We start from the raw sequence: 13,728 nt of genomic DNA on the forward strand, positions 1-13,728 counted from the left end.
AAATACACAATCCAACAGAACCTGTGCCTGTGACACAACCTGTTAGGGTAAGGGTCCTTGATCTGGCAACATTCTTGTGGTATACTGTTAACCAGAATCTCAGTTACACCAAAATCATCTTTTTCCCTGGAGCCTCCTGGAGAGTAAAGAGACATTGTGAGTTCTGAGTGGGTGATGAAGATGGGTCTTAGTTTTCATAAGCTTAAATTAACTCTGGGCATTAGTGCCAATTTGGAGTTTGTTAATTAGAGGTATAGGTTTCACAAGCAGAAAGAATCTATTTTGATGTTCTAGTCTGACTTCCTTTTAGGTTTCACAAGCAGAAAGAATCTATTTTGATGTTCTTGTCTGATTTCCTTTTTTAAATCATGGCCTTATAATTGCATACTTGTCTAGAAATCTGGGTAGACCAGTTTTAAACAAATCAGGACAATGAAAAGAACCAAAACCAATGAGGAAAGAGGAAAGGAAAAAACATTCACAAGAAATAAGGGAGGACAGGGAAGGACAAGCAAGGTACTGCAATCATGCCTACCAGCCATGGGCAGGTCAAGGATGAGCCATGGCAAAGAACAAGAGCATACAGAGTGGGCAAAAAAGCAGTAGAAAAAGAAGGATTAAGTCCCTCTCTGCCTTTTATGAATTGTGATGGAAACCAAATAGACAAAGACTCCAAGTCAAGCAGCATTATTCCAAAAAGTTACTATCTTCATAACAGATTCCATGATGAGAGCATGTGCTTAATCTCCCCACTCTGAAATCAATGGGATGGAATTTTAGCCAAGCGCCTCCATCATCAACCTGATCCTAGGAAGTGTAGGTAGAGGTATTCCTGAGAGGACATGAAAAGAGTGCAGACTAGTTTCATATTCTACCAAATGAATAAATATTTTAATTCCAAAAACTGTCTTATCACCAACAGATCCTCTGTTAAGAACAGGTCAAAGGGCAATATATTTCATTCTGTTAAGAAACAGTAAATTGCCACAAAGTCACTACTCCGTACAATTTCATTGAATTCTGTCATCTAAATAACAGCTAAGAGGAAAACCAGGCTTCTAACTTTAGTTGAATCAACTGAATTCCTCCCTGTAAACTGTGGTTTTTCTTGTTCCTCCTTTTTCTGTTGTTTCTGTATCAGCACTGACATCCCACCAGCAACAGCAAATGTGGGCAAAGTTTCTCCTGACTCCTTCATTACAACACAAAGCTGAGGACTGAAGACCAGCTCCCATCAACTACAGCACAGAGGAAGGTGGTACTATGTGAGACAAGCTTGGTCTACCTTACACAGCCTCATCAAGTCCAGAGTTGAATTTAAATAGCAGACATTGTTTCTCTGGTAAGACTCCCAGTTACAGCTAAATCAAATTTTCTTTAGCAAATAGTTTATTCATCAAATAACATGGTTTGTGGTCAACCAAAACCATTCCTGGAGCTGGATTAAGCTCAAGCATTTTTGATTAACAAAGTAGATTCTGAGCTGACCCAAAACAATCTCCCTCCTTTTTTCCCCATTTTCTATTCTGGCTACAGTAGAAAATACAAAGCAAAACAGCACAAAACCTGATCAACAGTATGCAAAATCCCACGCAGGAGACACCAACAAAGCTAAAATTTTGTGCAATTGTTCAGCTTTCTCTTTTCACAGAGAAGTGCTTTATATGCAATGTCAAGCCTTTATCTGACTGTCAAGGGGTAACCAGAAGAAATGGGTATACAGTTTTTGAAAAGGATTTCTGGATGCCAAGTATCTTCTGTGCTGAGTTATTTTGGAATGGTAAATAAAATTCAGATCAAAACAGACGGTTCTGAGTCACAGATATAAGAGGTCACATTCTTTCTTCAATATCCTATTTTGCAACATACTTCTTCCTATTTGGCCTGCACTGACACTATCTATTGCTGTTCCCATATGTGCCTTCTCTGGATCCCTTTACCATCATGATTAGCTTTCCCACGTTTTCCTGTTTCACAGATATCCTGAGTGCACAGAGATATTAATTTCATTTCAGCTGAGTGCATCCAGCACATATGGCTTGCAGGACAGAGCCCTAGATTCTCACTTTTCTTCAAATCCCATCTAAACCATATCTTCTTTATTGACTTACCCTGTTTAAATGTCACCTTCCCTTCTGAGTAACTCTCCAATTAAATTATGTAACTAAAATTTGCAACTTATTAGGGGTTCAGAGATTGTACAAAAGAACCACAGAAGATGGTAGAGAATTTCCGGTTTGGTTCAAAGCAGAGACTTCTGCAGTACCATGGGATTCTTCAGGTCCTGAAATACTGGTCAGATATTACCATATTTGAATTTTGCCACGTACCTACATGTCTGCCTGTCCAATCTTCCTTTGGTCCTTGTCAAAAATAGTGTTATCAGAGGAGACTTTAAGAGTATTCCCCAATCTGAGAGTGAACTAACAGTACTCCTAAACCTATTTAAAGGCAAATCTACAAACCCTGTTGAAGTAAGTTAGACTAAACAACCATAAGGGGGGAAAAGAAAATTAAAATGTCATTATCAGAGTAATATTAGTAACTGTGTAGAAATCTTTTAATAATTTATCCATTTTAAAATTAAGGATAATTTGCATAGTACATAGCATGGCAGTGAAACTAAACTCATTACTATTTGTAAAATGAACCAAAATCCTCTGATGGAAGGTGATACAGAAATGCAAGCTCGTCTTCTTGTATTCCCATTCTTCTATCTACAGTCAGGAAGTTTCATGTGATGGTACAACAAGGCATAATAAGATATATAGTCTTAAAAGTCCACTGGGATTACAGCATATCTTAAACTTTTTAAATTTTCTGAAGATCCACAGAAGTCAGGCCAATAAACTTACGAATAGCTCAAAATGTCATTAGGAAAGCATTCAAATACAGCAGCCCCATTGTAAACACAATAATAAATATATATATATTCTGGTCCAAGCCACTATTGCAATATCAAATCAAAGATACAGATGTGACACATTCTCATAGCTCTACCACAATAAAATAACTTATCTGAGGTAGGGTGGGTTTCACTCTGTTGTATTTTACAAATTCCTTGGCTGAACAATTTTCACAAAAGACTCTCCTTTCTTACAACACAGACAGCACAATTTTCAAGATGAGTTAGTTTATTTGAGAACAAGCTAGAACCGGTCAAGACCAGTTCTTAAAAGAAATCCTGTCACAATCCAAAAAAAGGAAAGATGTGACCGTTTCCTCATTTAATTGTATTTTATTTTTAAACAGATTCTTTTCAAACTTATGCTTACCATATATTCAGCGACAACACCTTTGTAAATCTCATAAAATTCTTCCACATTTGCACGCTCCATGTTGAACTAAGAAAACAAAAATGTTAGCCAGTCTGCCTTAAGCAACAACAACAACAAAAATAGACAACCTTTCTTAACTAGCAAACATTCAGACTACTCTTTTAGGTTTTACTAGGTAAAAGGAATGGCTTTACAGCTGCAATATGAAGTTTGTCAACAACTTAGAAAATGACACAACAGGCAACATAGCACACAGTATCTTCTTCCACCTTAAATATAAGTAGACAATGTAGTGTTGGATGATACCACTAAGACATGCAAGAGGATCTGTTTGTTGCACAGTAAAGGAAAGGGGCTATTCTTCATTTGTGGTGGGGATTTGAGTCATAGGGGGATTTCAGATCTCAACACTTTCAAAAAAATCAAAGGGCAGGACTTACAGGACTACTCTTGGGAACAACCTCTGTGCCAACTTCCTTTAACTGCTGAGGGTGATCAGGGTGTCAAAATCCTTTAAAGTATCTTTAAAAACCTTCCACTAAATTCATAGTAAATATATATTTTAAAAAATTAAGGAACAATAATTTCTCTAATCTTAGATAGTATATTTTGTAAAGATATCTCAAATTGCTGCAGAAGAGACAGACTATCATTATCCCCCTTATAACTATAGGGAAACTGAGAGACAGAGAGGTAAAGTAACTTGGCTCAAGGTCACCCAGCAATGAGAGACAGATCAGCTGATCAATCAAATAATAAAACACAAATATCACAAGGACAATGCTGATCCCAAAACATTGCTACACAGTCTTCACAAGGGTTTTGTGTTGCAGGAAGACACCTGTGCATTGCTGTGAAGCGCATACAGCATTTCTCCAACTTCTGTTTATCAGAAAAACATACACAAAAGGAAACCTACCATCTGCAAAGCTGAGATCTGAAATCCTTCATTGATGATGGCTTTTATAATCTTTCCAGCTAAACCTGAAGAAACACAAAAAAGACAGTATTCAATTTTAAAAGCAGAATTTACAACTGGAAGGTATCTATGCCAATATGCCACTTATTTTCAAACCAAAAAAATGGTGTTGCGCTTGTGAGACAAAGCAGAGAGCAGAGCTGAGTTCATATACTGTATGTTCTATCTAAGGTGATATGTTGATGGTTTCAAACAACTAAATTCCATTCAGATGTTGAAAAGAATCTCTACCAAAAAAAGGTAATTACTGAAGCCTTTGCTTTTCTCAGATCAACTGCAAAACACCCATTTGCTGCAAGATCAAGATTTATATTTTTAATGAAGTTCTATTGGCAATACTGATGCTTAAACAGTAATCCATTCAGGGCACATGCTGCCTATTTTCTTTTTTTTTATACAGTGTTCACCAGAGTGAGGGTCCTACTTTAAGCTAGAAACAATGCAGGTTGATAATAAATATTACCAATACAGCAGCACAAAAGTTCATGTCTTCTATGGGAAAAACACATTAGTGCAAAATAACCTACTGCTTCTAAGGTTATAACTCCCAAATATGTTATTGCTGATCAAACTGCTTGCTTTAATCTCTCCAGAATGCATCCTCAAAGACTGAATGACATTGTAAAACAAAACACTAAACTTCAGAGAACAAGAACCACTGATTTTTCCACTGAATATGTATTTTAGATTTGCCTGTGCTTACAAGGTCAGGCCATTTTGAAGATTATGTCAGCCAAGTACAGTACTCTGTGTGAATGAATTTCACAGAATCACTATTTTTATAGAATGCAAATGTTTGTCCTCTAGTACAATTTGTGAGAAACTACAAATTTGTGGACATTTATTCAGAACAGAATTAACCATAGAAGAATACCCTGTAATGAATGACAACAGCAGGATTTGACTCCTGGTCATTAAATCCTTTCATTAATTAGTCTGTAAATTGCAGGATTTTTTAGCACTGTATAAATTTAATACATGAGAATAAAACAAAGCTAGTATCTAGGTTCTAGCATGCTCAGGATCTAATTGTACAGTCTGCTAATATCTGTGGCATAGTATTGGTGAGCTTCCTACCACATTAAAGGTCAGTGGAAGTTCTGAGTAAATGAGACTGATAGTTGGAGGGCTTTAAAAAATTGTATTTACAAATGAAAATGAAAAAAACCATCCCTGAAGTATCCCCCACCATATTTTCACATTAAGGTTTATGTAGAAAAACCTCTAGTTTCTTTTTGTCCACACTGCTGAAAAGGCTGAGCAGTTCAGATGCTTCGACACAGGTTCCAGCAAGGCAGCGAGCCTACAGTCTTGACTTCAGACATGAAAGGCCAGTTTATAAAGAGATTAAGTGACTGGCTGGGGATCATTCAGGAAAGAAATAAAAGAATAAATAATCTGTGACAGAGCATAAACATTTCCTCATTCTCAATCTTCAGAGCCAATACTCCAGTCAACAGCCACTGCTTCACCAGAAACCAACAAAGACAAAGAAAGGTCACTGGCAGACAAATAGGAACCGCCACTTGCAGGGACAAGACTATTATAAAGGTACAAGAAAGCTGCTTTGCCCAAAAGATCCCCATTTTACACTTCATCAGTTAAGAATGGGCCACTCACATAGGGCTTCACAGCTGGAAAGCATCTAATTAAAATACATCAGGTATCAGGTTCTGGAGTACTATGGAGATCTGCTATTTACAGAACTTTTGACCTCAGCAGTTTTATGAGCTGTAAGCAAAATCCATGTTTTAGAGAAACAAAGGGGGACTCAAATATTCAGCTTTCTGGGCTGTTTCTCTACTGAAGTCATTAAGATTTTCATTCTCTGTAGAGATGAGACAGGCTTCTTTATTTATAGAAAACAAAGTAGGGAGATATTTTGCATAAAGGTCTTTAATACAAGGTTCCTTTAATAATTAACTGTAATAAACCTATCAAGATTTTCCTGTACTTTGTATTCCTGAGTTCACTCTTGCTCATGAGAGCAACAGAGCACCTTGTTGCTCCAGACAGATTGCCCACAACTGCAACCCCCAAAAGGTTTAACCAAAGGAATTATTGTCACCATTGTACACAGAGAGATGCCTTCCCAAAAAATTTCAAAGTGCCTTGAGTCAGACACATGAGATGTCATTTATGTTTGCAAATCGAGATGTTAGCTCCACTTCCCAGATGTGGGAATTGAGGCACAGGAGGATAAGCGAGTTGCCAGTGGCAGCACAGATCTACAAATCCAGTGACTTGGCCTCCCTTGTCCCAATTTAGGCAATACACATATCGTTTCTCCTAGGGACACATTCCTTTCAAATTCTACCTGAACCAAAATAGAGACAAAAACCATAGCTGCAATCCCCAAGCCACAGAAGAATGGAAGCTCAAGGCTCGGCTTGGGATCTGTTTCAGGCTTTCAGCCAGTTGCATGACTGAACTGGGACGTGTCCTCTCCTTTGTGGGCAGATAAGGCTGAGGAAAAGAACTAATTAGACGGAATGCCATTTCAGCAGCTTTCAACAACTTGTTTGCAACTTTAAAATCCAGATCTGTAGTGAAAAAACAACTTTTGAAGGACCCTTCAAACAGGGCCAGTGCATGTTTAAAATGTGATTACAGTAAGAACCCAAATCAAAGCTGCAGATTAGGCACTGGTTATGATGAATTTTCAGTCACAAAGCACAAAAGAGTCACAAGCATTACTAAATACAACTAGGGGAATTTAATACTAATCCTAACAAATATGAAAGTGAAAGAGAGAAAGAGAGAGCATGCACATGCTTTATGTCTCTTAGGCAGCATTACATTACTATGAACCTAACACAGGACAGATAATCTTCCAACATATTTTAATCAACTAAAATTATAAGGCACTAAGACCTCCTCATTTACATTGATCTTCTACAATTTGTTGCTTTACAACATACAGTATTTGAAATTTGTCCTTCATTAAGAAGGAGAAAGTAGCAGAGAAGATATCAGACGGCAAAATATTACAACTGTTTGCAGAATTATGGATTGGAATAAATTAAAACAGTCCATGAAAGTCACTTTTACCCTAACAGCACTTTAATTAATGGGATGTAATAGCTGTGTTACTGGGACCTGCCAGTCCTAGTGCACTATGAACCACCAGCCCTACAACCAGGGATGTTACATTCTCTTCACTTTGTTCTTGGCCTGTTTCCCAGTTTAACCATTCCACCATTAAAAGCTTATTAGGCGAGACAGCAGACTGCCTTCAAAGCAAGTCAAGAACTAGCTTCCTCATCTCAACCTCTATATGTCATTTTTTTAATACCCTTCCAATAATTAAAAATAATTCCTCTGCAACAGCAACAGTTTTTTGACAGGAATACACAAACTGCTGTGACTGATCAGATCAATGATCCACTTAATCCAATAACATATTTCTAGAAGTAACCAGTACCAGATGCTTAAAGTAGCACTAACTATAAGCAGCAATTTCATTTCACGTCTATTGTTGATGTTTTAAAATGCAATTTTGCTTCACAGTATAATGAAATTATCTGATTCCTTATTGGCAAGTGTTAAGGTCCTGTCCCAAAACTCCAGAGAATCACAATCAGGCTTGACTCCCAGCCAAGTCCTTTGTAAATTTCAAAAGAGGAAAAAGTGGGGCTCAGAGCTGGGCCCTCCTGCAACTTATTCCAGTTGAAGTTCTCACTAATCTTTGTTTCAGACAACATTGCAAAACAGTGTGCAGTAGGAAGCTGACAGATGTCCTTCTCAAAAAGTGCACTTCTTCCCATCAGTTGATCAACCTATCCCCTGAAGAACAAGGTTTATCGAACTCTTCTCCTAGAGAAGAGAGGGGTTTTTCCTACTTAGAAATAACGCAACTCTAGGCATTCTTACTACACAACATAAATACATCATTTCTAGACTCCTCAAAAGTTTGGCCATAGTGATAATCTGCAGCTATTGATCTCCCAGCCTCACTATGTCCTGTATGAAACAGGATATACAGTCATTTTTGTATTTGTACTCTGGAGCACAAAGAAGTGGGACACAGAGGGACAGGGGGTCTCCTGAGCAACACACACTGCAGGCCAACAGAGAGGAGAAGGGGAGCTCAAAAGCTACCCAGCCTAACCATGAAGGGGGCAGGGGGGAAAGACAAGTGGATGCAGATGGAAAATAAAGAGGAACACGTGAGGAAGTGATGAGAGAATATTGTTCATAGTGATAGAATCCAAGATATTCCATCATTTCTCATTTCTCCCTAGGCATTGTCTTAAAGAAGAACCTTAAGAAGTTTGAAGGGCAGCTTTACAGATATTTATGGAGAACCCCAACAACACTGCAGCACTGGTGAAAATCCTTACAAACAATATTCATTTGAAAATAACAAAAGGGTGAAGACAAAAGATATCACCACTGCTTTACTGGAGAAAAGAAGCTGGCATTTTGCTAGCACAAGAAAAATTATGCATACAGACAGTAAATCTTAGGGGACCTTGAAACCAAAATGGCTGAGTGTTTGATGCGACTGAGAATGGGAACCAATAGAAAGATTCAAAGGGGGTGGAAGGTTCAAAGGCTTAATCCCAGCTGCAATCTTCTGAACCGCTATGAACAAGGCAAGACCACACTTGTGAATGCCAGACAGGGCATTAAGACACAAAATGACGAAAACCTGTAGGAAAAAGAAACTGTTCTGGGAGTTCTTGCATGGGAACAGACTGGAATAGTCACATTTAAAATTCAGATATAAAAACCCATACAGAAATTCAAGTCAAAGATCACAGCCAGGCTACAGAAAGTATCCAGCAATTTAGCTGTGCAGTGTGTGCCATTTTAGAAGGGAATTTGAGGAAGAAAGAAAGATTAAGAAGGAAAGATCAATACTTCTGGAACAGTTATGCTGAACTCAAACTGATGGCTGTATGTTTACAAAGAAACAGAAAGGCTTAGGTTTCTGTCTTTCATTGTTCTTGTGCTAAGAGAAAGCTTAAAAAGAAATACCCAGTTTGTTTTTCTTTTGACTTCTTTCTTTCGAGTTTTTAATTATCTTGTACTCCTTTAACACATCCACTCTGATTTTTATTCACTTGAAAAGAATATGGTCACTCTGGCTGGAGAATGTTTCTATGGCTATAATGATTTTCATTTATTTTTGCTTATTTCTTGAGTGTGAACAAAACCAAACACGGTATTTTAGTTGAGGCTGTACCACTGGATTATATGATGGCATTCAGTATTGTAATTCAAACCATTTGTATGCTTACTAATATTTATTTCTTTTTTCTGGTTATCCCGACTAAACACTGTGCATGGGACTTCTCATGAAAGGTTACAGTTACAGAAAGGAAATGGTTAAAATTATGCGTTGTAGCATGCATTAGCCCATAATTATAAACAATAATTTTAACCTACTATTGCACTGTCAATTAACTTAACTCTGGAGGTTGAAACCCTCAGGAGATCCCCTATAATCTGTTTCAGCCTTTACTAATTTTATTTTCCACTTCCTGTGGAAGGTTTGCCCACTTACTGTCCTAGATCAATAATAAATACACTGTAAGCTCGTATCATTTATTTTCCACTTGGCAAAAGACTATCACATATTCCTACGTTCTGTGTCTTGGCTCTTTTCAGACCCAATACCTTGCCTTCCTCCTTATGCTCTGATTTGAAAAGGGCAGTAAGAGAAGAGACTTCAAGATATTTATATTTTGCTCCGAGGTACAGTGAAGTTAGACTATGCATGGCTGCATTTTTTTAATTTTTCTAAAATGTTCACAAAAACTTCTGGTAACAAAGGTTCCATTACATCCACAGATATCAGGCCAGTGATATACTTTGAAGTTTTCCTTAATGATTAGATTAAATCTTCTTTCATCTAAATTAGTAAATATGCATGCATTTTCCAAATTTACATGTAGAAAGCTGTATAACCCTGTCTTTTCCATCTCAGGTTACATAAATGAAACCTTTCAAGTTTTCATCAAGTTTTCACTGGCTAAATCTCTTACTCTTTTTGCTCTCAGTTGATTATGTTATTTTTGAAACAGAGTGCCCAGAAACTGGGCATGGTACACAAGCTGGATTCTCACCAGCACTGAGCAGAACTAGTTACTGAAAAAAACCCTAAACAAAGCGTGTCTAACATTGTGAACACTGATTGTGCTTATGATAGATATGCACATATATCAAGTGCTACATATGCATAGATAGCATATGCTTATGATATATCACTATTCCAACTATTCATCTACAGACTTTTCACTGATACCCTGCCAGTTCTTCTCTATTTTATATTTGTGCATTTGTTTTCCCTCCTCCATGGTAGTGCTATGCAGTTGTTTATGTTCAGTTTCATCTTCTTCAGATTGCTTCATTTCTACAGTTCATCAGGAATGTTCTGAATTCTAATCACATCCTCCAAAACCATTGTAGGCGCTTGGTACCATGTGAAAACACTGCAAGCATGCTCTGTCCTTCCCCATCCAAGTCATTGATGACAATATCGACAAGAACTGGCCCAAGGATGGGTGACGATTTCACTTGTAAAGCCCTTTTAATTTGATGTGCTCCTGTCCAGTCCAATGTTCAGGAAAATTTTTAAAGCTATGCAGATGCCTATGCTGCACAGATCTAAACATATGAATTGCTTCACTAAAGGAAAATTTTGGTTTCCTAACAGCAAGATAGAAGACACTGATATTCAAGTGAATTAGACTATCTGGCTCTGTTTTACCTTCCTTTATGGAAAGCATACTTGGAGAATTCAGAGATCAGTATAGCATATTTTCCTTCAAAAAAGACATGCTGGAAAATGTCCATCATATCTTCACTTTCTAAATGGTTTAAATGAAATTATAGACTCTTGATTCATCAGTTTCCTTGTATGAAAGAAGTTTCATTAGCCTGAAATTCCCTGGATGACTCTTAGAATTAACTTTTCTTTAACCCTTTAAGAATGAAAATCCTAAAATGCAGTAACAAGACACTCATTCCTAATCTATTTTTATATATATATATATATATATAAACACCATCATCCCTGCACAGAGATGATTTTCAGCAACAGGAGCACCACTAATGTAAGTCTACCAAACACTACTGGGAAACACTCTCCTTCCAGTAGTAGGAGGATACTTACAAGCTTCAGTAAGGATTGGCTGTGCCATTTGATCTGTTTTTTTCTCTGAAGTATACCTCCTCCTCTTCCTTGCAGTCTCAAACTGTCAGAAAGGATTTCTAGATTCAGTTCACCTCCCCCTCTTAATCAATTCAAATGTACAATACATTTTTCATAATTCGAAAAAATAAATGTCACTTCCCCACTAGCCACTGAAATCCAAAGTCAAAGTTGGGAAGCCAATGCCAAGCTGCTAAAACTTTATGCAGGAACTAATCAAAAACCAACATAGGCTTAGTTTCAAAAACAAACATCCCAAGCGAGGAATATCCGTCATTACAACTACAGCAAATAATTTAAAACACAGACAGAAGTGGATGGACTACTGTTCTCATGGAAGCTACATTTTTTTCTTAAAAAATGGTGATAAAGTGGTAAAGTTGGTTGCTTTTATTTTAATCACTTTTTCCTAGCTTCTCTAAAGAGAACAAAAACAAACAAACAAACAAAACCCCAGGACCACCAGACACCACCAAACACTTCAAAACCGTATATATAATATATTCAAGGAAAACATAAGAAACAAAGTACATTTAATTTTGCATAAATACATCTTCTGCCTGGGGAAATCTGTCTGCAAAAAAGGCCTGCATGTGAAAGCGTAGTGCTTTACTAGGTAGTTTTCACATGATTTCAGCACTAAGATTGCCATATTGCAATACTGCATGTGGGAATATCCAGAGGTCACATCTCAAATGACCTACTGTACTTCTTTGAAGTATATGCAAAGATTTGTGTTCATCCTACTTTTTTTTTTACATTTCCAGATTCTATCTTCACATAGTTCCTTCTAGACATCTAATTGTTAAGTGTATCAAGGCTATCACTGACGCCCCTTGGTATTCAACTTTGTAGACAAGATACAAAGAAAAGTTCTGCCTACGATGAGGTGAAGTCCCCAGCATCTGCACTTCACCTTTCTATTATGAATACTTATCACAGGCGGAAGATATACTTTCAGATTACTTATGAGAAAATTGCTTTCCTCATTTTTTCTCAAGTATGAGAAAACAGCTTTCTGAAAACCTTGTTCTATTTTAAAGTTTCCTGAAAATCAAAATAATGTTACTCAAACTTACATGTAAAAACCCAGGGTGAAAAAAACCACCAATTTCCAGAGTTTGTTTACAATTTTAAAAAATCTTATCTAATGAATACAAATCATCATGATAAAAAACAATTATATAGATACCTAGTCCTGAGAATGGTGACAAATCTGCACCTCTTCTATCCCATCCTCTTTTTCTTTTCCAGCTTATTTCCTTGCCTAACCACATACACGTAACTTCACTTAGCACACTACAGAGGTCAATTGGACATTGTCACAGCAATGCCTTCTCTCTTTCAAAATCCAACAAGTATATTGTCTGTCAGGAACAGCTCTTCAGTTGTTTGCAGTCAGGCATATAAGCTACTAAAATGCTGGATTTTGGTCCTTCTCTACCCACTCTCTCTTGTAAAGTAACTTCCTTTGAGATTCTACGTAAGTAAACCCTTGTTCTGTACCTGCTTGAGACTGAACTACTGTCCTTGGTATTCTTTTTGTCCAAGTTAGGTTTGTCTCTGGAGCAAAGAACTACTCTCTCAATTAAAATTTTTCCAAGTCTTCACATAAATAAGGAAATATGATTCTTAGGGTTACCTGTCATGCAGCATTTTGTTGATCAATATAAAGGTCTATGAATTTCTAAAGCAGTCCAGTAGGTATTAAGTTAAGATAACAGCACTCTTTAAGATTTATCATCCACTCAGAACAGGTCTAAAACCTTATTTCCACATAATATCTTTTCCACATGGGAAGAACCCACTCCCTTTGTTTTCTATGAGACTTAAGTTTTAGTTGAAGAATAATGTGGAAGACAGCACTGTAACTTTTTTTACCATTATCATTACAAAAGAGGGACAAGGGTTTAACTTACCAGCAATGTTAGAACAAAATCTCAAGCTTAAGACATACTAGGAGAACAAACCTGTCCGGGTAGCTAGTCTCACATCTAGGAGCTCTCAAGACCATAGAGGCTTCCTCACCTCTAGGCAGGCCTTTCAGTTTGCATCAGGTCCAATGAATTCCTCACTAGCAGTTTTGCTTTTCAAGTTCCTGGCACAGTTCTAGCCCCAAATTTGCTTTTGACAAAACTCTGACTTTAGGAGAACCCATGTCTCAGCTTGGGAGTGCAGAAAAGGAGGGAAGGATTTCACCTCTCACACTCTGTCCTGTAACCTAAGTACAAAATGTGAAATATAACAAACTTCTGACCTCAGCCTTTATAGCCTGATCACCACTGCTTTCATAATTTTTTCCCTGCTTG

At 37.3% G+C, this 13,728-nt stretch overlaps 1 protein-coding gene across 3 annotated transcripts in view; it reads right to left on the minus strand.

Moving 5' to 3' along the window:
* NME7 (NME/NM23 family member 7) overlaps nt 1-13,728 on the minus strand; it is a 91,050-nt gene that overhangs the window by 36,519 nt on the left and 40,803 nt on the right. For all 3 annotated transcript variants that reach the window (XM_069785738.1, XM_069785740.1, XM_069785741.1), the window contains exons 8-9: nt 4,198-4,262; nt 3,276-3,344 (exon numbers count right to left, since the gene is read on the minus strand). In XM_069785738.1, the coding sequence (XP_069641839.1) occupies nt 3,276-3,344; nt 4,198-4,262 (134 nt within the window). The remainder of the gene's footprint in view (nt 1-3,275; nt 3,345-4,197; nt 4,263-13,728) is intronic.

Source organism: Haliaeetus albicilla, chromosome 6 (assembly GCF_947461875.1).
Source record: "Haliaeetus albicilla chromosome 6, bHalAlb1.1, whole genome shotgun sequence".
Taxonomy (NCBI): domain Eukaryota; kingdom Metazoa; phylum Chordata; class Aves; order Accipitriformes; family Accipitridae; genus Haliaeetus; species Haliaeetus albicilla.